Genomic DNA, 23,652 nt, shown 5'->3' with positions numbered 1-23,652 from the left:
GCTGAGACCAGTGTGAAGCCAGTGGGGGAGGCACCCAGTACCGGGGAGGAGGGGGCTGTACCGGGCTGCGGGGCCCAGTTACCGGCAAGGCAATGGGTGCACCGGGCTGGTACCAGAAAGTCGGTACTGGGGGACCAGTTTGGGACTGGGAAGGGCACCGGCGAGTGGGATCCGTCGGTACCATGGCACTGGGTTGCCCACAGTGTCACCACTGTCCCTGGTACACGGGGTGGGGGTCCACGACCACCCCCCCCACCTTGGGTGCTGCCTGCTCACCCCTTCTCTCCTTGCACCGCAGACAGGACCCGGCAGGACACCGGCAGCACCGTGCCGGGACGGGATGGACACCAGCAGCGTCGAATCACTGCCGGCGAGTCAGGACGGTGAGGACGGTGGCAGTGCCAGTTTGAGGCCACCATGCCAATGCCCGGCAGATGCCACCAGTGCCAAAGTGACGCCAAGCAGCCAGGACAGGACAGGCAGCAGTGGCACCAAAACGATGCTGCCGTGTTGGGCTGGTGCCGATTCGGAGCCCCGATGCCAGGTTGAAGAGGGTGGTGACAGCGCCAAACCGATGACAGCATGCCAGGACCCGCCAGACACCGGCAGTGACGATTTGGGGACACAGTACCAGGACGGGGCAGATGCCAGCAGCACCGATTTGGGGACACAACACCAAAACCGGGCAGATGCCGTCAGCTCCAAACCAATTCCGGGGCACCAGGATGATGGAGCCACCAGCAGCGCCAATTTGGGGACACGATGCCAGGACAGGGTGGATGGCGGCAGCACCAAATCTGCCCCCCAGCACCAGCACAAGGACGATGCCACCAAGCCGTGCCAGCGCAACGGTGACGCCACCGGTGAGGTCAGGGCAGGGGGCGCGCGGCCCTTTCGCTGCGGGGCGTGCGGGAAGCGCTTCGGGGCGAGCTCCACCCTGACGCGGCACCAGGCGCTGCACAGTGCCGAGCGCCCGTTCTCCTGCGCCGAATGCGGCCGCGGCTTCTGCGACCGGGCGGCGCTGGCAATGCACCAGCGAGGGCACACGGGCGAGCGGCCCTTCGCCTGCGGCGAGTGCGGCAAAGCCTTTGCCGGCAGCGCTGGGCTACTGGTCCACCAGCGGGCGCACACCGGCGAGCGGCCCTTTGCCTGCGGCGAGTGCGGGCAGCGCTTTCGGCAAAGCGCCCACCTTGCCCAACACCGGCAGGGTGCCCACGGCGCAGGGCCCCTGCACCCATGCCCGCAGTGCGGCAAAACCTTCGCCCTCCGCTCCACGCTGGCCCGGCACGCCCAGACCCACACCGGCGAACGGCCCCACGCCTGTGGCGACTGCGGGCGCCGCTTCCGCCAACGGGCTCACCTGACCCGGCACCGTTTGGCGCACACGGGCGAGAGGCCTTTCCCTTGCGGCGAGTGCGGCAAAGCCTTCGCCCTCAGCGCCACGCTGCTGCGGCACCGCTTGGTGCACACCGGCGAGCGCCCGCACCGCTGTCCCGATTGTCCCCGCGCCTACACCCAAAGCGCCTACCTGGCCCAGCACCGCCGCAGCGCCCACGCCGGCCAACGGCCCCACACCTGCCCTCAGTGCTCCCAGGCTTTCGCCGACCGCGCCAACCTCCTGCGCCATCGCCGGGCCCATGCCGGCATCCGGCCCCACGCCTGCGGGCAGTGCGGGCGCCGTTTTGCCCAACGGGCGCATCTGCGAGCGCACACCGGCACCCACGGCGGGCAGCGGCCCTTCGCCTGCGGGCAATGCGGGCGGCGATTCGGGCAACGGGCAGCGCTGGCCGCTCACCGGCGGGCGCACGGCGGCCAACGGCCCTTCGCCTGCGGCCAATGCGGGCAGCGCTTCGCCCAGCGAGCCAGCCTGGTGGAACACGGCCGGCGGCACACAGGCGAGCGGCCCCATCGCTGTCCCCAGTGTCACCGGGCTTTCCGGCAGCGCTCGGCCTTGCTGCGGCACCGGCGGGCGCACGCCGGCGAGCGGCCCTTTCCCTGTGCCCACTGCGGCCGCCGCTACAGCCGCAGCTCCAACCTCCTCCTGCACCAGCGAGTCCACACACCCGAGTAGCGCCCATGGGTGCCGCCGCCGGGTGTTCGTACTGTGTTACGGGGTGCTTTTGCCGCGCCAGTGGCGGCGGGGGGGAGGGGGGGGGGTGTCCGGCGTGTCACCAAGTGCATCGGGTGCCAGCCCCGCCCCGGCCTTGAAGCCTTTATCCCCGCAGGGTGGCCGCCGCCGGCTTAATTTTAAGTACTAATAATTAAAAAAGAAAATATACAGCCGGATTCGTTTTAAACAATAATAATAATTAAAAAAAAAAAAAAAAAAAAAAAGAAGAAAAATGAAAATATACAGCAGTCACCTTCCCCTCCGCCCCGGCGGGGCCTCGGAGGGGGGATTTGGGCCAGTGCAACAGTGCGGGGCAGGGGGGAGAGAAATGGGGGTCCCCGGCGACACCACACCCCACCCCCCCCCCCCCGCCCCTGGCGTCAGCCCAGCGTGGGGATGGCGCTGGGGACAAGTGGGGACGAGTGGGAAAGTGCCATGGGGCCGAGCCCCCAGGGCGGGGGGGGAGCGGCCGCAGAATTGGGGTGGGGGGGGAGTGGAGGGGGTGTCGGTAGGGGACAACCCCCCCCCCCGAATGCGGAGGTAGTGCCGGCTCCGGCAGGAGCGTTTGGGGTCAGGTGTGGGGCGCGGAGGGGTCCCGCGTCGGGCGGTGCCTCAGGGTCTTCTCCTCCTCCTGGGGACAGACGGGACACGTTGGGGATGCTGAGACGGGGACGCGGGCGCAGCACCCCCGGGCTCCGGGCTGTCCCTGAGCCTGCAGGGAGCTGGAGGACATGGGGACACTGGGATGGGGACAGGGTGCAGGAAACCCGGGCTCCAGGCTGTCCCCGAGCCCGCTTAGGAGGGTCTCCACGTCCAGGAGCAGGATCAGCCCCAGGGACACCCCCTGCACGGGGTCAGGGCACCCTGGGGAGCCCCCAGACCCAGGAACACCCCATTTTGGAGGGTCTCCATGACCACACACCCCTGCGGTCCACACACCACGCACGGGGTCAGGGCACCCTCGGGAGTCCCCAAACCCAGGAGCACCCCATTTTGGAGGGTCTCCATGACCGTGCAGAGGGTCAGGGCACCCTTGGGAGACCCCCAAACCCAGGAGCACTCCATTTTGGAGGAACACCCCATTGTGGTGGGTCTCCATGACCACACATGGGGCCAGGGCACCCTCAGGACCCCACCCCCCCCAAACCCAGGGGACACCCGATTTTGGAGGGTCTCCATGACCACACACCCCCATGCATAGGATCAGGCCACCCTCGGGAGTCCCCAAACCCAGGAGCACCCCATTTTGGAGGGTCTCCATGATGGCGCACAGGGTCAGGGCACCCTTGGGAGACCCCCCCAAACCCAGGGGCACCCCACTTAGGATGGTCTCCATGGCCGGGGACACTCACAGCCTCCAAGGCGCCGGCACTAGCCCATTCGGCGGGGGCGAACGCATCCTCCTCACCCCGCGCTGGCTCCGGCCCCTCGTCCTCGTACTCGGTGAGGTAGTCGGACTCCTCTGGGGGGGGGAGGGGAAAGGACATACGAGGGGGCGTTAGGGTCAGCACCCCGTCTCTGGGTCTGGCCCCCTATGGTGGACCCCCCCAACCTTCCCAGCTCACCGTCCGCGTAGCCGTCGGACAAGTAGGGCTTGGCGGGCTCGATGCGGGACACGATCTCCGCCAGGTCGGTGAAGCCGGCGCTGGGACACGTGAGAACCTACGGGAGGAAAAAAGGGGGGCGCCCCCCCACCCCGCCCCAGCAGCGCCCCCCATGTGGGAGAGGGGTGAGGATGGGGGGAGCGGGAGGAGGGATGTGAGGTGGGTAAAGGGGTGGAAGGGCAGCAGGGGGGTACAGAGGGAGGGACAAAAGGAGGCCACGGTGACAGGAGATGGACCAAGGGGACAGGATGGACCAAGGAGGGGACAGGAGAGGAGCAAAGGGACAAAGGATGATGGGGACAGGGACAGGAGATGGACCAAGGAGGGGCCAGGAGGACACCAGTGAGGGACAGAAGATAGACAAGGGTGGAGGGGACAGGAAATGGACCAAGGAGGGGACAGGAGGACACCAGTGAGGGACAGGAGATGGATCAAGGGTGGAGGGGACAGGAGATGGACCAAGGAGGGGACAAGAGGACACCAGTGAGGGACAGGAGATGGACAAGGGTGGAGGGGACAAGAGGACACCAGTGAGGGACAGGAGATGGACAAGGGTGGAGGGGACAGGAGATGGACCAAGGAGGGGACAAGAGGCCACCAGTGAGGGACAGGAGATGGACCAAGGGGACAGGAGGATGAAGCAGGGTGGGAGGGACATGAAGATGCCAGTGAGGGACAGGAGAACACCAGGGGGGACGAGCAGCTCCAGGAGGGCTAGAAGGACATGGAGGAGACAGACGGGACAAGATGTCTCCAGGGCCAGGGGAAAAAGGTCCTTAAAATCAGGGTGCTGGGGACAGGGTGGCCTGTCCCAGGGCGCCCCAGGGCAGGTCCCCAGGCAGCCACCACCACCCATGGGCCCCAGGTGCCACCCCCTGCTCACGTCCATGCGTTTGCTCTCATAGAAGTCGGCCGAGCGCCGGTCCTTCACCATCTTCTCAATGATGTCACCCCGGCTCCAGCCGTCAAAGACCACCTTGCCGTGCTGGTAGCCCACGTCCTGCAGGGAGAGTGGCCGCAGCCCATGGGTGACGCGGACACCCTAAACAATGGGCTGGGGGCACCCCAAATGACAGCCTGGGCACCCAACTGATGGGTAGGTGGCGTGGTTTTGGCTTGGACATCCCAACCAATGGCCCAGGACCACCCCATCGACGGCTGGAGCGCCCAACAGATGGCCAAGGTACCCCAAATGATGACTGGCATCAGGACACCCCAAATGATGGCCAAAGGTACCCCATTGATGGCCGGGGCACACAATCAATGGCTTGGGCACCTTGCCCAATGGCCCAGGCAGCCCAACTGATGGTCAGGGAGCCCTAAATGATGACCTGGTACCTGGAATGATGGCCCAGGCACCCAAAACAATGGGCTGTGGCACCCCAAATGACTGCCTGGGCACCCAGCTGATGGGTAGGACATCCCAGCTGATGGCCCAGGACACCCCATTGATGACTGGGGCACCCAACTGATGGCCAAGGTACCCCAAATGATGTCTGGGATGTTCAACCCAGTCATTCACCCCAAACGGTGGCCAAAGGTACCCCACCGATGGCTGGGGCACCCAACCAGTGTCTTGGACACCCTGACCGATGGCCCAGGCAGCCCAACTGATGGTCAGGGAACCCCAAGTGATGACCTGGCTAGCCAGAACAATGGCCCAGGCACCCCAAATAATGGCCAGGACATGGCAATTGGTGGCCCAAGCACCACGAATGATGGCTTGGGCACCCCCAAATGATGGTCCAGTCACTCCATTAATGACTGGGGCACCTGAATGATGGCTTGATCACCCAACTGATGGCCAAGACACTCCAACCAATGGACCAGAGCACCCCCAAATAGTGGCTGGGGCACCCAGTCAATTGCCAGTTGACTCCACCTGATGGCCAGGAGACCCTGTTAACAGCCTGGACACCCAACTGATACAAGGGCAGACGAATCCACATCTGGGGCACCCAATCAATGGCCAGAACACACCAACTGATGGCTGGAGAACCTCAACCCATGGTTTGGGGCATCTCGTTGATGGCCTGAGGTACTCTAAAAGATGGTCCAGGCCACCCCACCAGCCTCCCCGTCCCCCAACTCACGTAGATCTCATCGAACTTGCGGAAATCCATGGTCTTGAAGCGGTCGATGGGGGGACGGATGTACTCGCAGTACGAGCTGGACTTCACCACCTCCAGCTGCCGCACGCACGACACGTAGGCCAGGCGGGACTGGATCTCCGCCATGTCGGGCACCTGCGAGGATAAGGTGGCTCAGCACCCTGCCCACGCCATCTCACCAGCATCCCCCGCGTCCCACCGGTCCTCACCTTGACTTTTTCAGCCCAGGGGTTGAGACGTTTCCAGAGAAGCCACCAGCCAGACAGGCTGTCCCCGTAGTTGCACAGGTCCGTCTCGTCCTGGCTGCCCACATCGATGGCGATCACCGTCTTGGCACCCATGTTGCGGGCGATATCAGCTGCGGGGTGGGAAAGGAAGAAGCTGGGTCAGCAGCGCCACCGTTTCCACCGACTGGAGCTCATGGCAAGAGGTGGTGGCATGAGCGGAGCAGGGAAATGGGGTTGAGGGATTGTCCCTGAGCCTGGGCTGGATGGCAAAGCCATGCTGGGGCTGGTGGTGGGATGAGCAGTGTCCCATGGGTGCCAGAGTTGGGGGCAGGAGCCCAGCGGCGGGACGTGCTGGTGGGGAACTGAGCAGTGACGCAACCTGGTGCACGGGCTGGGGCGACGGAAGGGCACAGGCAAGTTGCAGCATCTGTGGTGGGATGTGAAGGAGCATGGAGGTGCCCCAGGAGGACACCCAACGCCGAGGACACCAGGAGATGATGTGAGGTGGATGGAGATGGCTTGCGCATGGAGGAGGATGGAGATGCTCCAGGAGGGCACCTGGTGCTGAGGGACATCAAGAGATGATGATGCAAGAGGAAGGTGGTTTGCATGTGAAGGAGGATGGAGATGTTCCAGGAGGATGCGTGGTTCTGAGGACTCCAAAAGACAATGCAAGATGGTGGGAGGTGGATGGGATACGAAGGGAGATGAAGATGCTGCAAGAGGGCACCCAGTGCTGATGACATCAAGAGACGAAGATGCAGGATGGAGGAAGGTGGCTTCAAAATGAAGGAGCACAAAGATGCCGCAAGACGCCATCGATACCAAAGACACAGTGCAGGATGGAGAGGGTCACTTGCATGTGAAGAAGGATGGAGACGTCCTCGGAGGGCACCCGGAGCCAAGGACACCAGGAGGTGACACAGAATGCACACGAAGGAGCGTGGAGATGTTCTGGGGGGCACCTGGCATCAAGGACACGAAGAGATGGTTGGAGATGGAGGGAGGTGCCGTGCACGTGAAGGAGGGCACCTGGTGTCAAAGTCACCAAGAGAGAGTTTGAGATGACAGGAGGTGGCTGGCTTGCACATAAACGAGGATGGAGATGCCCCAGGAGGCAATCCAGTGCTGAGGGCACCAGGAAAAGATGAGGAAGGATGGACAAAGGTGGCTTGGACGTGAAGGTGCCCCAGGAAGGCACCCAGTGCCAGGGCCACCAAGAGATGGTATGAGACAGAGGAAGGTGGCTTGCCCATGAAAGAGCATGGACAGCAGCTGGTGTCAAAGACACCAAGAGCTGGTACAAGATGGGTGGAGGTGTCTTGCAGGTGAAGGAGGATGGAGAGGTCCAAGGAGGGCACCTGGAGCTGAGAACATCAAGAGAGGATGACGCGAGATGGACCAGGTGGTTTGCACAGCATGAAGATGCCCCAGGAGGATGCCCAATGCTGAGAACACTAAAGATGGTGCAGGATGGAGGGAGATGGCCTGTACCTGCAGGAGGACAGAGATGCCCTGTGAGAACACCCAATGCCAAGGACACCAGGAGAGGATGACACGGGATGGAAGAAGGTGGTTGGCATACAAGGAGCAAGCTAAGGACACCCAGAGAGGACACAAGACAGAGGGACATTTTTTGCATGTGAAGAAGGATTGAAGATGATCTGGGAAACCACCTGGTGCCAACGACACCAAGAGACAATACAACACTGTGTGATATGTTTGGCACGTGAAGGAGGATGAAGATGCTCTAAGAGGACGCCCAACACTGAAGACACCAGGAGATGATGCAAGATGAAGGGATGCATCTTGCATGTGAAGAAATACGAAGATGCCCTGGGAAGACACCCGATGTGGAGGACACCAAGAGATGACGCAAGATGGATGGACAATTCTTGCATGTGGAAGAGGATGAAGATGCCTTCAGAGGATGCTCAACAACGAAGACATCAAGGAGATGCAAAACCCAAGCAAGACGTCCTAAATCCAACCTCAACATCTCCAGCCATTGAGAACCCAGCTCATGGTGGCCATGCAGCCCCCACCCAACCGCCTGCCACCGCCACGGGTGCCGCGGTGGCTACCGTCCTGGTTGGGCGGTGGCGTTGATGGCGTTGAGCTGCTACTTGCCTGGCAGGTTGTTGATGTAACCACCGTCCATCAGTAAGTTGCCGTCCTTGGGGTCGCAGAGTGGCGGTAGGTACCCAGAAAGGGTCATGCTGGCTCGCACGTACCGCCAGAGCGAGCCTGCGCCGGGCGGGAACAAACGCAATGAGCACGGTCCGCCCAAAACCCACCCCGGGGGGGGGCTGCCCCTCACCCCTACCTGCGCCCGGGGATGTCTGCACCCCATGGATGCCCAACAGGCACCCACGGGTGGCAGAGGAACCCGTTGCGCGCCCTAACCGGCCCTTGGCAAAGCCCAGGTGGCTCAACTTGGGATGGGACGTGGGTTTGGGATGTGGGTTTTGAGGGTGCCGGAGGAGGGGGGTGTCTTTTTTGGGGAGGATGGTGGCCCCGGCGAGCAAGATGCTGACCTGGGACATTGTTAACATAGCAGCCGTCCACAAGCCAGTGGCTGTCCTTGGGGTCGCAGAGCGGAGGTAGGTAAGGGGTATAAGACGCACTGGCTCGGACGTAGCGCCAAAGGCTGCCTGCCGAAGGGAGAGCACAACGGTCACGGCCACGGGGGGCGGGGGGGGACAAGCCATGCCCCAACACCCGGTGGCGGGTGACCGAGGATGCTGGCACCGCGCCGGCGGGACGTTTGTAGCCCCACGGCCAAGGGAAAAGCTCCTCGGCCATGGCGGGCTGGGGAAAGGCAGATGGGCGAGATGCTCGCCAGAGGGTTAGGGCTGGTGAGCGGGGATTAGTTGGCGTTAGGAGCCAGGAGGAAGAGGCAGAGCGAGAGCCAGGCTGCTTACAAGCCACCGCGTGCGCCCCGTGGACAGCTCAATGTCCCAGGTGAGCTCGGGCACTAGGCAAGGAGGAGGGGCAGCCACCACAACGTCCCCACCACCGTGACGTTCCCATCACCACCGTGACGTTCCCACCACCGTCGTGTCCCCACCACCACCACCACCACTATCATCATCTCCACCACCACCACCTTGTCCCCACCACCGCCACGACGTCCCCGCCACCAACCACCACAGCAACGTCCCCGCCACTGCCACAGCGACTTCCCCCACCACTGCCACCGCGTCCCCGTGCTCCACATGCCGTGAGCGTGGGTTACTGGGGTTAGTGGTGAGCAGATAGGTTAAGAGACGACATGCACGCTCAGGGTGGCGAGATGTGGCTCCACACCCCGATTCTGCCCCTAACCCCACTGAGGACACGGGGAACAGCCAGGCCCCCGTGGGCACCTGAGCCGGGTGGGGTCACCAGCGCCAGGTGGCTCTGGGAAGCCACCACTGCCTGGGCTCACCATGAGCCTTCCAAGACCTTTCCATGCTGTGCCAGGACGTGTCCTCCCCCTTGGCATGTGGCAAACCTTCCGCCATGGGGCAGCGGCATCGTTTTGGGGTGCCGGTGAGGGGTGTCTCCCACAAGGAGGGGACACGGTGGCACTGGAGAGCTTCCCCGGCTCCTCGGGGAGCTCTTACCGTCCGTGTGCACCCGCATGGCCGAGGCTGTGATGTCGGTCGTGACGTTGAAGTAGGGCAGCCACAGGTCCTGTGGGGACAAGATGGGGTGGGTGACACGGTGGGGGATGGTGGGGGGGGGAGCTGGTCGGACCCCCCACCATGGGTGGGTGTAGGCTGGGGGGCGGGTCCACGTGGTGCACCTCGATCTGCTTGTCCTGGAAAACCTTGTTGATGCTGGCGTTAAAGGCTGAGCCCGAAAACATGGAGGTGATGGGGTAGGTGAGGTCCAGGACGGTCTTGAACGTCGAATTCATGCACTGGAGGAGGAGGAGGAGGAGGAGGAAGGAGAGAAAAAAGGAGGAGAGAAGGAGAGAAAGAGGAGGAGGAGGAGGAGGAGAAGGAAGAAGAAGAAGAAGAAGGAGAGGAGGAGGAGGAGGAGAGTAGTAGGAAGAGGAGAGTAGGAAGAGGAGGAAGAAGAAGGAGAGGAGGAGGAGGAGGAAGAAGAAGGAGAGGAGGAGGAGGAGGAAGAAGGAGAGGAGGAGGAGGAGGAAGAAGAAGAAGAAGGAGAGAAGGAGGAAGAAGGAGAAGAAGGGGAGAAGGAGGAGGAAGGAGAGAAGGAGGAGGAAGGAGAGAAGGAGAGAAAAAAGGAGGAGGAGGAGGAGGAAGGAGAGAAGGAGGAGGAGGAAGAAGAAGGAGAGAAAAAAGGAGGAGAGGAGAGAAGGAGGAGGGGGAAAAAGAAGAAGAAGGAGGAGGAGGAGGAAAGAGAGAAGGAGGAGGAGGAAGGAGAAAAAAGGAGGAGAGAGAAGGAAGAGGAGGAAGAAGAAGAAGAAGAAGAAGAAGAAGGAGAGAAGGAGGAAGAAGAAGAAGGAGAGGAGGAGGAGGGGGAGGGGGAGGAGAAGAAGGAGAGAAGGAGGAGGAAGCAGAAGGAGAGAAGGAGGAGGAGGAGGAGGAAGAAGAGAAGGAGGAGGAGCAAGAAGAAGGAGAAAAGAGGGAGAGAAGAGGGACAGAAGAAGGATGAGGATGATGAATAAGGAGAGGAGGAGAGAAGGAGGAGGAAGAAGAAGAAGGAGAAGGGGGAGAAGGAGGAGAAGCAGGAGAAGAAAGTAAAAAGAAAGAAGAGGAGGAAGAGAAAGAAACAGCGGCAGAAGAAAAAGAGAGAAGGTGAAAGAGGAGGAGGAAGAAGGAGAGAAGGAGAAAGGGGAAGAGACAAGGAGAAGGAGGGAGAAGAAGAGGAAGAAGAAAAGGAGGAAGGAAGTGCTTTAGCAACACCTCAGGCAGGGCCGGCAGGGGGAGGGCCGGCACGGTGCCAGCGTCCTCCCGGGAGAGGGCCAGCGAGGGCCGGGCTTTGCCGTGGCTGGGGGTGGGGGACCCACAGCACCCACCTTGGCCCACTCGCGCGCCCGCTGCTTGGTGCGGACAGCGCTGCGCTCCTCGGCGTAGAGCGCCCCGATGAAGGCGCCGATGGAGGTGCCGCCCACCATGTCGATGGGGATCCCCGACTCCTCCATCGCCTTGATCACCCCGATGTGGGAGCAACCCCTGGGCGGACGGAGAAATTAAAGAGGAGGACAGATGAGATCGGGACTCCCACCCCACCGGGTCCCATCCTGCCACGGCGCGGCACCCACCTGGCTCCGCCGCCACCCAGGACGAGGGCGATGGTGTTGCCGGTGAGGACCCGCGCCAACCGGGAGAAGTCGCTGTGCCGGTCGGCGCTCTTCTCAAACACCTTCTCGTACATCTCCCGCTGCGGATGGGATGGACGACGGGTGACGATGACGGTGGTGGACCACCAAGGTCACCCAGGGGGGACACACACGTACCAGTTTGGTGGGGCTACGGCGGGAGAAGACGCGCCGGGGACACTTGATGTGGAGGTGACCCGAGCACCAGCTGCGCATGTTGAGCCACTCAACGGTGCGGGAAGGGCTGGGACCATCCTCGCGGTGTAGGAGGACCAACTGCTTCAGCGCACGCACTGCCGTGTTCTCCAGCATCTGCTCCAGCTGTAGAAGCCATCAGCCACCCAGCGCAGTGTTGTCCTACCACCATCGACCCCCACCCTCCCCAACCTCACCTCTCCCAGCGCCGGCTCTTGGTCGCCCAATCCTACGATGAGGATGCAGTCGGCTTGACGGATGCAACGCACGGTCCACGGCGTCAGGGTACAGTCGGTTTGGTAGAGGACGATGCGGTGGATGTCCTCCTGCTGCGCCAACCAGCCTGACAGGCGGTACTCCTGGATGCTGCCGAGATGGAGGGGTCAACCGGCGGCACGGTGGTGGGTCGCCGGTGATGTTCCTCCTGACAGGAGTTACCTGTCCAGCGCCGAGGAACCAAGGCGGGCACGGATGATGTCGCTGGTGAGGAGCAGCGTGGGACCTGGGAGAGGTGGGGACACGGTCACCACCACGCTGTGGGGTTCTGGGTCATGGTTTCCACCATGCCATGGGGCTTTGATCACCACCATGCTGTAGAACTGTGGTCACCACCGTGCCATGGGGGCTGTGGTCACCATGCTGTGGTTGCCACCGTGCTGTGGGGCTCTGGTCATCACCATGCTGTGGTCACCATGATGCCATGGGGCTGTGGTCACCACCATGCTGTGGAACTGTGGTCACCGCCATGCCATGGGGGCTGTGGTCACCATGCTGCGGTTGCCACCATGCCATGGAGCTCTGGTCATCACCATGCTGCGGTCACCATCATGCCATGGGGCTGTGGTCACCACCATGCTGTGGTCTCCACCATGCCATGGGGGCTGTGGTCACCATGCCGTGGCTGCCACCACACCATGGGGCTCTGGTCATCACCATGCTGTGGTCACCATCATGCCATGGGGCTGTGGTCACCACCATGCTGGGTGACTGTGGCCACCATGCCATGGTCACCACCACACCATGGGACTGTGGTCACCACCATGCCATGGTTGCTACCATGCCATGGGGCTGCGGTCACCGCACCATGGTTGCCGCCATGCCGTCAGACTGTGGTCACCACCATGCCACGGCCACCACCGTGCCTGTGGTCACTGCCACACCAGGTCGCTGGCGTGCCACAGGACCATGGTCACCTCCATGCCATGGCCACCACTCACCGATGGCGTTGAGCGCGTGCTTGAGTTCCAGCGTGAAGGCGGCCGTGGGCACATCGTCGCACACCGGCAGCACCGCCACTGTCGACAGGTTACTGGTGGGGTTGGTGGGCTCCGAACTGGAGGCCATGCCCAAGCCAGAACCTGCCCGGACAAAGACAACAGGGTGGTGGACACCTTCCATGAGCTGCTCTGACGATGGCCACCAGCCCTGTAGAGGACACGCCATCACCCCCAGTTCCTTGGGGACCTACTTGCAAAGGGCCCGCGGAGCTGCTGAAGGTTTCCCAAGATCTTCTGGCTCAGGAGGTGGATGAGGCGGGTGACAACCTGCAGGAACAAGGACGGGGATGGCCATCAGACCAGTTGAAGGGGACATGGGGACATGCTCCTTCCATGGGAATAGGGTGCACACCCCAGGATGGGGATATCTGGGGGTACCTGGGGGTATCTACGCTTGATGTTGTTCAAGGTGCCCTCAGGCAGCTTAGCCAGCTCCGTGTCCCGGACCGCATGGACCGTGGTGGCACGGGGCTGCCGGGTGAGGGCTTCCACCTGGAGAAGAAGACATATAGCCAAGATGTATCGGCCAGACGTGTAAGGTGTCCACCCCCGCGCCCTGACACGGCTCTCACCACGCCGATGAGGTCTCCACGGCCGTATTCCCCAATCAGCTCCTTCTTGCCGCTGCCCTTCTGGATGACAGAGCGGAGGCGCCCGTTGAGCGCGATGTAGGTGCAGTCCGATTTGTCACCCTGCCTGGGGGACACCACCAGTGGGAAGTCAGCCCCCTGCCAAGCTGGTCCTCACCAAGCTGAGGTGGGCACCCATCTGTTGGCACCCACCTGTAGAGTGCCCGGCCAGCCTCCACCGCCATCCAATCGATGGCAAAGTCCATCTGGCGCACGAAGGGTGACATGCGGGCAGCCACGGTGTGGGCGACGCTCAGCACCACGCTGGGCTGTTCCCGCATGATCCTATGGGTCAACAGCAGTTGGGGGATGTGGTGGTGGTCCCAAGAGATGCCACCCTAGCCCAGGAAACCCCTTTGGCACCAACCCTTTGCCCCAAACCGCCAGCGCCGGGACTCACTCATAGAAGTCTGACTTGGAGATCTTGAGGAAGGTGCAGTCGCGGTTGGCCTTGATGGTGAAGATGAGGGGCTCGCCGGTGAGCACGGCCAACTGTCCCACCATCTCGCCGGGCTGCGTCAAGAAGAGGCAGACATCCTCTGCCTTGTCGATCATCCGCTGGTACACGTGCAGGCAGCCCCACAGCACAAAGTGGAGGCTCACGTCCTGCCAAAATGGCACCCTGTCACCGTTGGGGGCCACCTGGGACCCCCAGGCATGAATGGTCCCACCAGCATCACTTGGGGTTTCTTCTGGTCCCCCTCAGGGTGTTTTGCGCCTTCCAGATGGCTCTGGGGATCATTCCTGCCCCCCACCCCCCATAGGGCAGGAGTAGGAAGAGTAGCACCCCACGCAAATATAGGGTGGGGAGGGCAAGATGCCTCAGCAGGTCCCTGAAACCCAGACCCACCTGGTCCCCTTGACGGGCAATGACCGTCCCAGCTTTGGCGTGATGGAGCAAGACACGGTTGTTGAGGAGAGAAGGGTCCTAGAGGGAATAACGGCAACATGTGAGGCAATGGGGACCATCATGAGGAGATGAGGATGACGAGGAGGAGACAGAAGACCAACAGGAGGTCAAGGGTACCACCACAAGGAGATGGGAACCCACCACAAAGCGATGAGGGGACCACCCTGAGGAGACAGGGGAGCACCTCGAGGCAATGGGGACCACCACAAAGTGATGGGAACTACCACAAAGTGATGGGGGACCATCCCAAAGAGACGAGGGACCACCCTGAGGCCATGGGGAGTGACCACCATGAGGCAGTAGGAACCCACCACGAAGTGATGGGAACCACCAAAAGGAGATGGGGGACCACTCTGAGGCCATGGGGACTGCCACGAAGTAATGGGGACCCACCACAACGTCGCGGGGACCACTACAAAGCAACAGGGGACGAACATAAGGCAACAGGGACCACCATGAGGCAACGGGGACCCACCACAAGGAGACAGGGGACTACCCTGAGGCCATGGGGACCACCACAGCGTGGTGGGGACTGACCACGAGGCGATGGGGACCCACCATGAGCCAAGAGGGACCGCTACGAAGCAACAGGGGACCAACATGAAGTGACGCGGGCCCGCCACAAGGCAACAGGGGCCACCCTGAGGCAATGGGAACCCACCGCAACGCAACAAAGGACCACCGCAACGCAACAGAGGACCGACCACGCCACGATACCCCCGCGCTGGCGCCGTTTCTGCCCTCACCTTCACCTTCATGAGCTTGACCAGCTCCTGCTTGGCAGCCTCGAAGATGGCGCTGGTCTGGCGGCCCTGGTAGGGCCCGAAGGGACAAGCCCCAGTGGCCGAATCGTCCTCGCAGTAGTTGTAGTGGTAGACACCAGACGGCTGCTCCTCCACCGTCACCGACTTGCGCTCCTTGGCCTCGTGAGAGACGGACTGTGGGGAGACGGGACGGCTCCGGCACCCATCGAGGTTGGGGGGGGCGGGGGGGGGGCAGGGAGGAGGTGCCGGTGGGGAACGTTGGGTGGCCGCCGCGTTGCCCTTGGCCTTACCCGGGAGAAGGCGGCCAAGGCGCCGGTGCTGTCCTCCTGCAGCGACACCGAGATGCGGCCGCGCTCGTAGGCCATGTCGAAGTCGGAGCGGGGACCCTTCTGGATGCCTGCCATGGGGGGGGAAGGAGGGAGGGGGGGTGTGTCACCCACGTCCGAGACGGGGACGCTGCTGGGGGGGGGGACGACGCACGAGAAGCCGGGGGTGCACCAGCCTGGAAGTGGGGGGAGATGCAGGACCTGGGGGAGGGGGATGCCTGACCCTGGGGCGGGGGGGGGCAATGAATGACAATGGGGGGTGCGCAATCCTCGGGGGGGGGGCGTGAACCCAGCGGGGGGGGGGCGGGTACAGGACCCTGGAGGCGGGGGGGAGGGAGAGATGAGCCTGGGGTGGTGCACAACCCTGGGGGGGGACACGAATCCAGGGGCGGGGGGGGGGATACAGGACCCTGAGGGGGGGTAAATGAGCCTGGGGGGTGCACACGTAAGCCCGGGGGGGGGACAATGCAGGACCCTGGGGGGTATGCATGAGTCCGGTGGGGAGGGGGGGGGGTGTGGAAGACCCTGATGGGGGGAGGGGGGGGCATAAACCCGGGGAGGAGGGGGGGGATGCAGGACACTGAGGGGGGGTAAATGAGGCGGGGGGGGGTGCACGACACTGGGGGGTGCACACATAAGCCTGTGGGGGTTGGGGGGGGCAATGCAGGATCTGGTGGGTATGTATGAGCCCGGAGGGGGTGGGTGGAAGACCCTGACGGGGGGGTTGTAAACGCAGGGGGAGAGGGGGGGAAGGCAGGACCCTGGGGGGGGCCACAGGGGGCAAATGAGCCTGGGGGGGGGATGCACAAGCCCGGGGGGTGCATGATCCTTTTGGGGGGGCAATGAATGACCTGGGGAGGGGGATGAACGACCCTGGGGGGGGGGTACATGACCCTGGAGATGTGGGGGGGGTGGGTACACAAGCCTGGAGGGGGGGGGAATACATGAGCCGGGGCCGGGGGGGGGGTGAAAGATGCACAAACTGGGGAGGGGGATGCATGAGCCTTGGAGGGGGGCACCCGTAAGCCCGGGGTGGGGGGGGGCAATGCAGGACCCTGAGGGTACGCATGAGCTGGGGCGGGGGGGAGAAGACCGTGACGGGGGGCGGGAGACGGGGGCGGGGGGGGGGCATAAACCTGGGTGGGGGGATGCAGGACCCTGGGGAGTGGCGGGGAGGGATGCAGGAGCCTGGGGGGGTAACATGGCCCTTGGCGGGGGGGGGGGGGCAACACACGATCTGGGGAGGGGGATGCGCTACCCCAAGGGGGGGGCTCCACGACCCAGGGACACCCCCCCCCCCCCCCGACCTTTTTCCTCCAGCTTCTGACCCACCGGAGATATCCACCGGCATGGAGATGCAGCGGCTCAGAGCCGGCGGGGGCGGCGCGGGGGTCTCCAGGCCTCCGGTTTTCAGGGGGTCGGCTGCGGGAGGAGACCACCCTGAGCACCCCCCCCCACGGTGCTGGGACTGGGACTGGGGGGGGGTGGGGGGAGGGGCAGGTTCCCGACACCCCCTTCCCAGTTCTTACCCAGTTCCCTGCCCTCGTCGACACCGCCGAGCCCCCGCTTGCTGTGACGGACGGGGCTGGTGCGGGCGGCGTGGCTGGGCTGGGGGAAGAGCCGTAGCGGTTGCATGTCCTACGAGGTTGGGGGGGGGGGGGGGGGACGGGACACCATCAGTGGGGCTGGGGGCAGTGGGGGGGTGTCCAGATCCAGCCTGATTCCCCCCCCCGCCCCCCGCCATTTTCCCCATGAACTCACATGGCTGAAGAGCTCGTTCGTCAACCCAAGGTAGTTGTGCAAAGCCAAGAAGGTGACGCGCTGGAGGCGCACCATGATGATCTAGAGGGGGACAAGGAGCCATCAGTGGTCTCCTGTCACCCCAAGGGACCCCCACCCCGTGGCCCCCCCCGCCCTGACCCAGACTCACCTGCACCACCCGCACCAAGCTCTCGGGGTACTTCTGGGATGGGGAGGTCCATCCCAGCCAAGGACGAGGGCTGGTGGCACTGGGCTTTTGGCCAGTTGGATTTGGGGACGGCCATGGTCAGGACGGCCATGGTCAGGCTGAAGGAGTTTGGGGATGGCAACGTCTGGGCTTGGGGACAGACAAGGTTGAGCTTGGGGATGGCCATGGTTGGGCTTGGAGGGGTTTGGGGACACACAAGTGGGCTTGGGGATGACCATGGTTGGGCTTGGAGGGGTTTGGGGACACATGAGTGGGCTTGGGGATGGCCATGGTTGGGCTGCAGGGGTTTGGGGACAGCCGGTAGGGTGTGGGAATGGCCATGGTTGGGCTTGGGGACAGCCATAGTTGGGCTGGAGGGGGCTGGAGACGGCTGGCGGGGCTTGAAGATGACCACAGTTGGTCTTGGGGATGGCCATGGTCAGGCTGGAGGGGTTTGGGGACAGCTGGAGGGGTTTGGGGACAGCTGGTGGGGCTTGGGCATGGCCACGGTTGAATTGGAAGGGTTTGGAGACCACTGGTGGGGCTTGGAGACGGCCACGGTTGGCCTGGTGGGGCTTAGGGATGGCCATGGTTGGGCTTGGGAAGGTTTGGGGACATCTTCAGTTAGGCTGGGGGGGGGGGGGGGGGTTGGGGACAGCCAGTGGGGCTTGGGGACAGCCACAGTGAGGCTGGGGGTTGGTTGGGGATGGCGACGGTTGGGCTGGGAGGGGCTTGGGGACAGCCACGATCAAGCTTTGGGGGTGGCCAAGATCATGTCGAGGGGGCTTGGGGACAACCCCAGTCGGTCACGGGGGGTGGGGGGAACACGCTGGGGACAGCCATGGCGTCGGTACCGTGATGACGTCAAGGATGCTGAGCAGACTGTGCACGCTGTCCCCGGGGAACACCTCCTTCATCACCGTCTCCTTCCCATCCTGCGGACCACAAAACGTTCCCCCTGACGTGGCTCTTCCCATCCCCGGCCCCCCCGCGGCGTCCCCCAACCCCCTGCCACCTCTCCTTGTCCCCCCCGTCCCCCCCCCACGGCTTGTCCCCCGTCCCCGCACCGGCTCGGTGAGGAAGAGCTCCAGCTTGCCGTCCTGCAGCACGTAGATGCTGGTGTCGGGCTGGCCGGGGCGGAACACGTAGTCGCCTTGTTGGCACTGCTGGAAAACCATGTGCTTGCAAAGCTCCAGGAACAACGGCTTCTCAAAGTGGCCCAGCACCCTGCGGGGACAAGGACAGGGGGACGGCGGGTGACAAAGAGCCCGCCGGGACCCGTGCCGGTCCTCTGGAGCCAGCCCAGCGGCCGGTTGCCAACAGCGACGGGGATGCAGGGGGAAGAGCATCCCTCAGCCGAGTGGTCCAGCCTCCGCTCGTAGAGACTCTGGGGCCAAATCCTGACCCTGGGGCTGGATCCTGATCCCCTGGGGGCCTCATCCTGATCCCCTGGGGCCTGATCCTGCTCCCCAAGGATGGATCCTGATCCCTGGGGCTGGATCCAGACCCCCCGCCAGGGCCTGATCCTGCACCCCAAGGACGGATCCTGATCCCAGGGGCTGGATGCAGACCCCCCGCCAGGGCCTGATCCTGCTCCCCAAGGATGGATCCTGATCCCCTGGGGGCCTCATCCTGATCCCCTGGGGCCTGATCCCGCTCCCCAAGGATGGATCCTGATCCCCTGGGGGCCTCATCCTGATCCCTAAGGATGGATCCTGGTCCCTTGGGGCCTGATTGTGATCCCCAAGGATGGATCCTGGTCCTGGGGCTGGATCCAAACCCCCGCCAGGGCCTGATCCTGATCCCCAACGACGGATCCTGGTCCCCTGGGGCCTGACCCTGCTCCCCAACGACGGATCCTAGTCCCGGGGCTGGATCCAGACCCCTGGCCAGGGCCCGATCCTGCTCCCCAAGGATGGATCCTGGTCCTGGGGCTGGATCCAGACCCCCTGACAGGGCCCGATCCTGCTCCCCAAGGATGGATCCAGACCCCCCAGGGGCCTGATTCTGACCCCCACGGATGCATCCTGACCCCCCCAGGGCCTGATCCTGACCCCGAGGCTGGTCCCTGACTCCCCCGGGGCCTGATCCTGACCCCCAGGGGCCTGATCCTGACAACTCTAGGGCCTGATCCTGACCCCAAGGATGGATCCTGACCTTTGTGGATGAATCCTGACCCTCTGGGACCAGATCCTGATTCTGGGGCCAGATCCTGAGCCCCCCAGGGCCAGATCCTGACCCCCAGGGGCCTGATCCTGACCTTTGTGGATGGATCCTGACCCTCTGGGGCCAGATCCTGATCCTGGGGCTGTATCCTGAGCACCCCCTGGGCCAGATCCTGACCTTTGTGGATGGATCCTGACCCCCCCAGGGCCGGATCCTGACCCCGAGGGGCCTGATCCTGACCTTTGTGGATGGATCCTGAGCCTCACCGGACGTTTTTGAGCATGTAGAGGACCTCGGAGGGCAGGTGGGAATTGGCCACGTCGAATTCGGTCAAGTCGGCTTCCAGCACCGAGGGGGGGGGCTCCTTCAGCTGCAACGTGGGCACCTCCTTCGGGATGCGCAGGAACCTTGGGGCCAACCAGGGGACACGCGGGTGACCCGGGGGACAAGGCCACCACCCGCCCTCCCCCGTCTCGGCGCCGGTGGCACCTCACTTTTTGGCGATGTTGAGCATCTTCAGCTTCTTCTTCATGCGGGGCCGCGAGGTGCTGGAAATGGTGGTGTCCACCAGGGAGGAGGTGGACTGGGAGACCTGGGGTGGGGGGACACCAAAGCGGGGACGTCACCCGCCAGGTGACACCCCCCCCCCCCCGAAGTCACCCCAGCCGCCACCCGCGCGCGTCACCTTGCGCATGATCTTGCGGCCGTAGAAGAGCATCTTGTCCCGTTTTCGGAAGCGATACTTCGGTGTCCCCTGGGCGGGTATTTCTGGGGACCACGATGGGGACACATTAATGGGGGGCGGCCCTGTCACCCCCCTGTCCCCAAGGCCACCACGGTGCTGTCACTCACTCTTAAGGCGCAGCCGGCGCACCAGGACCACGATGGCAGCGGCGACGATGACGGCGAAGAGGCCGAGGCCGAGCATCGCCCCCAGCACCTGCGGAGGGGACAGAGGGGTCCCCATACGGCCACCGGTGTCCCCCGGGGGACGGGGACAAGCGCGGGGGATGACCGATGACACTGCCACCTTGGTGACACGGAGGGATGGGAGGGGGCTCGACAGCATCGGGGATTGGGACACTGTCCCCAGGGGCGTGGGGACACGTTTGCGTCCCCTGGGGGTGCTCAACAGCATCGGGGACCGGGATGGTGTCCCCTGGGGACATGGGGACAAATTTGTGACCCCCGAGGCACGGGGACAAGTTTGCGTCCCCTCGGGGGGTGCTCAAGAGCATCGGGGACGGGGTCAGTGTCCCTTGGGGACACAGGGACAAGTTTGTGACCCCCAGGGTGTGGGGACAAGTTCATGTCCCCAGGGACATAGGGACGAGTTTGTGTCCCCCTGGGGACGCTCAACAGCATTGGGGACCAGGACGCTGTCCCCAGGGGACAGGGGGACAAATTTGTGTCCCCTCAGGGGGTGCTCAGGAGCAGTGGGGGATGGGGACAGTGTCCCTTGGGGACACGGGGACAAGTTTGCGTCCCCTCAGGGGGTGCTCAGGAGCACTTGAGGATGGGGACAGTGTCCCTTGGGGACAGTGTCCCCTGGGGACATGGGGACAGGTTCGTGACCCCCGGGGCACAGGGACAAATTCGTGTCCCCTGAGGATGCTCAACAGCATTGGGGACCAGGACGCCGTCCCTTAGGGGTGTGGGGACACATTTGTGTCACCTCAGGGGGTGCTCAGGAGCACCGGGGATGGGGACAGTGTCCCTTGGGGACATGGGGACAAGTCTGTGTCCCCTGGGGTGCTCACCGCGCCGGTGGAGAGCTGCTCCTCGGCGAAGAGCCTGGGCAGCACGGCCGTCAGGGACGCGTCCTGCGGGGACAGGGGACAGCTCAGCCCCCGGTGACACCCCCGGGGTGGGGACACACACAGGGGGGGTCCCCGTGTCCCCCCAGCCCCCTCCGTGTCCGGCCACGGTGACATTTCCTACCTCCGTGTCCTCCTGCGGCTCCGACTCGCTCTGCCCCATGGCCGCGGCGGGGCCCTGCCCATGCAAAAAACCGGGAAAACGGGGAAAACTGGGTGAAAAAAAATAAATGGGGTTTGTGACACGGGGACCCAGGACGGCCACCGAGGGACAGGTGACAACAGGGTGACATCCCACAGCGGGTAAAACTCTGCTGGGGGTGGGGGGTGGGGTTTGGCCCCGATTTGCTGCCGATGGGGTGCGGTAGGGACTCAGCGTGTCCCCAGGGTGTCCCCAGGGTGTCCCCAGGGTGCTCGGTGACACTGAGTGGCCAGGAGGGGACTTCAGCGTCGTCGTCGTCATCCACCCCCCCCCCGCCGTCTCCCCCCTTGGGGACTTTGGTGTCCCCTCCCCAGCGGGGAGAGGAAGCGGTGGCAGGAACCCTGCAGTTGTGACAGCCTCGGTCACTGTCACCGACGTCACCCCGCCACACAACCAGGGTCCCCAAGTGGCGCTGCCACCCCCGGGCCCAGCCCCGCTGTGTCGCCCCCCCCCCCCCCCCCGCCCGCCCCCTCCATGTCACCCCCGTCCTTCCCAAGGACACCCCGGGGAGGTGGCATCGGCGGCCACCGGAGCGGCGACGTCACCGAGGTTGGCACATGTCACCCCCCCCTGCCAGCACGGCCACCCCGTGGGGACACGGCTGGGGCGGGGGGGGGGGGGAAATGACAACACCCGGGGAGGGGGGGGCAGGGGGGGGACACACAGCCGAGCCCCGCGGCACCGCACCAGCGCCCTGTTTGTGGCAAGGGTGGCACCGGGGCGCGGTGACACCCCCGGGGGTGACAACTGCCCCCCCCCCATATTGCTCCCTCCCCCCCCCCCCCCCCGGTTCTGGCCCCTCCCCAGGGTAATATTACCCCCCCCCAGAGCAAAATTGTCCCCCCCCCTCAGTTATTGCCCCCCCCGAGGCTGCTATTGCCCCCCCAGCAACTGGGGTGGGGTATGATGCTGGCCCCCCACCCCCCAGGCTAATATTGCCCCCCCAGTGCCATTATTGCCCCCCCCCCGGTAACTGGGGAGCTGATGCTGCCCCCTCAAGCCCTCCCCAGGAGGTATTGCCCCCCCCAGGCTAATATTGCCCCCCCCCATGGGCTAATACTCGCCCCAGAGGCATTATTGCCCCCTCCCCAGGCTCTTATTGCCCCCCCTTGGACTATTGCTCCCCCCTCCCCCCTCGACGGTTACTGCCCCCCCAAAAATGCCCCCCAGAGTGGTTCTATCCCCCCCCCCAAAAAAGCCTGAACTGTCCCCCCCAAACCAGTGATCCCTCCTCCCCTGGCTAATATTGCCCCTCCCCCCAGTAACTGGGGGGCTGATGCTGCCCCCCCAAGCCCCCCCCTCCCCAGGAGGTATTGCCCCCCCCCATGGGCTATTTGGCCCCTCGCAGGCATTATTACAACCCCCCCGGTAATTTGGGAGGGGGAAGGGGGGGCTGCTGCCACCCCCTGCAAGGTGTTATTGCCCCCCCCCAGGCTAATATTGCCCCGCCCCCACTGAAATTCCCCCCCCCCCGCGGTCTAATAGCCCCCCCCCCCCCCCCGCCCCGGCATTATTACCCCCTGCAGGAGGTATTGCCCCCCCCACCTCGCCTAATCGCCCCCCCCCAGGCATTATTGCCCCCTCCCCAAGCTAATCTTGTCCCCCACCCCCGCCTAATAGCCCCCCTCCCCGGCATTATTGCCCCCTCCCCAAGCTAATCTCACCCCCCCCCACCAAGGAGATATTGCCCCCCCAGAGGCTAACAGCCCCCCCAGACATTATTGCCCTCCCAGGCGGTATTGCCCCCCCCCCCCCAGCATTACTCCCCCTCCCCCAAATAAATTGCCCCCCCACCAAGCGCTATCGTGCCGCCATGGACTAATAGCCCCCCCCCCGCCCCCGGGTATTAATTACCCCTCCCCATGCTCTTACTGGCCCCCCCCCCCCGAGGGTTATTGCCCCCCCTTAACCGCCTCGCAGAGGGGCTCTGCCCCCCCCAGCCCCCCCGCCAAGCCCCAACTGCCCCCCCCCGGCCGGAAATGGCCCCCCAACCCCCGACATCCCCCCCCCGCACTCACGAGCCGCCGATCGCCGCCCCGCGCCCCGCTCCGGCCCCGGCCCCGGCCCCGGCGGCGGCGCCCGCGGGGTCAT

The 23,652-nt window shown here is 64.2% G+C and overlaps 2 protein-coding genes across 2 annotated transcripts in view; one reads left to right on the top strand and one right to left on the bottom strand.

Moving 5' to 3' along the window:
* LOC141734905 (uncharacterized) overlaps positions 1–2,461 on the top strand; it is an 11,570-nt gene extending 9,109 nt beyond the window's left edge. Inside the window, exon 3 of the mRNA XM_074567177.1 lies at positions 299–2,461. Within this exon, the coding sequence (XP_074423278.1) occupies positions 341–2,071 (1,731 nt within the window). The 5' untranslated portion in view covers positions 299–340 and the 3' untranslated portion in view covers positions 2,072–2,461. The remainder of the gene's footprint in view (positions 1–298) is intronic.
* Positions 2,287–23,652, bottom strand: PNPLA6 (patatin like domain 6, lysophospholipase). Its single transcript, XM_074566971.1, has 37 exons — positions 23,580–23,652; positions 21,484–21,571; positions 21,303–21,365; positions 20,395–20,482; positions 20,228–20,310; positions 20,037–20,134; positions 19,809–19,949; positions 18,444–18,603; positions 18,231–18,311; positions 17,359–17,391; positions 17,190–17,270; positions 16,958–17,066; positions 16,761–16,850; positions 15,393–15,499; positions 15,085–15,276; positions 14,279–14,356; positions 13,829–14,034; positions 13,582–13,713; positions 13,372–13,495; positions 13,178–13,291; positions 12,991–13,066; positions 12,740–12,880; positions 11,961–12,024; positions 11,720–11,888; positions 11,466–11,648; positions 11,271–11,389; positions 11,025–11,181; positions 9,843–9,959; positions 9,661–9,730; positions 8,590–8,706; positions 8,183–8,299; positions 6,035–6,183; positions 5,808–5,960; positions 4,598–4,714; positions 3,676–3,772; positions 3,463–3,572; positions 2,287–2,741 (listed from the first exon to the last, which is right to left on the bottom strand). Exons 2-37 carry the CDS (start codon positions 21,520–21,522, stop codon positions 2,682–2,684), a joined length of 4,035 nt encoding a protein of 1,344 aa, XP_074423072.1. The 5' UTR covers positions 21,523–21,571; positions 23,580–23,652; the 3' UTR covers positions 2,287–2,681.

This window comes from Larus michahellis, chromosome 25 (genome assembly GCF_964199755.1).
Source record: "Larus michahellis chromosome 25, bLarMic1.1, whole genome shotgun sequence".
Taxonomy (NCBI): domain Eukaryota; kingdom Metazoa; phylum Chordata; class Aves; order Charadriiformes; family Laridae; genus Larus; species Larus michahellis.
Note: the sequence above shows the minus strand (reverse complement) of the source record. Positions and strands in the feature narration are given on the sequence as shown.

What these genes read in the sequence shown, in the direction of transcription:
- PNPLA6 (XM_074566971.1), bottom strand. Translation starts at nt 21,522, where the DNA reads ATGGGGCAGAGCGAGTCGGAGCCGCAGGAGGACACGGAG. An exon ending in TTGCCCGTCAAGGGGACCAG is followed by an intron (nt 14,035 to 14,278) that starts GTGGGTCTGGGT and finishes CCATTTTGGCAG; the next exon opens with GACGTGAGCCTCCACTTTGT. An exon ending in GGTTCCTCGGCGCTGGACAG is followed by an intron (nt 11,889 to 11,960) that starts GTAACTCCTGTC and finishes CCATCTCGGCAG; the next exon opens with CATCCAGGAGTACCGCCTGT.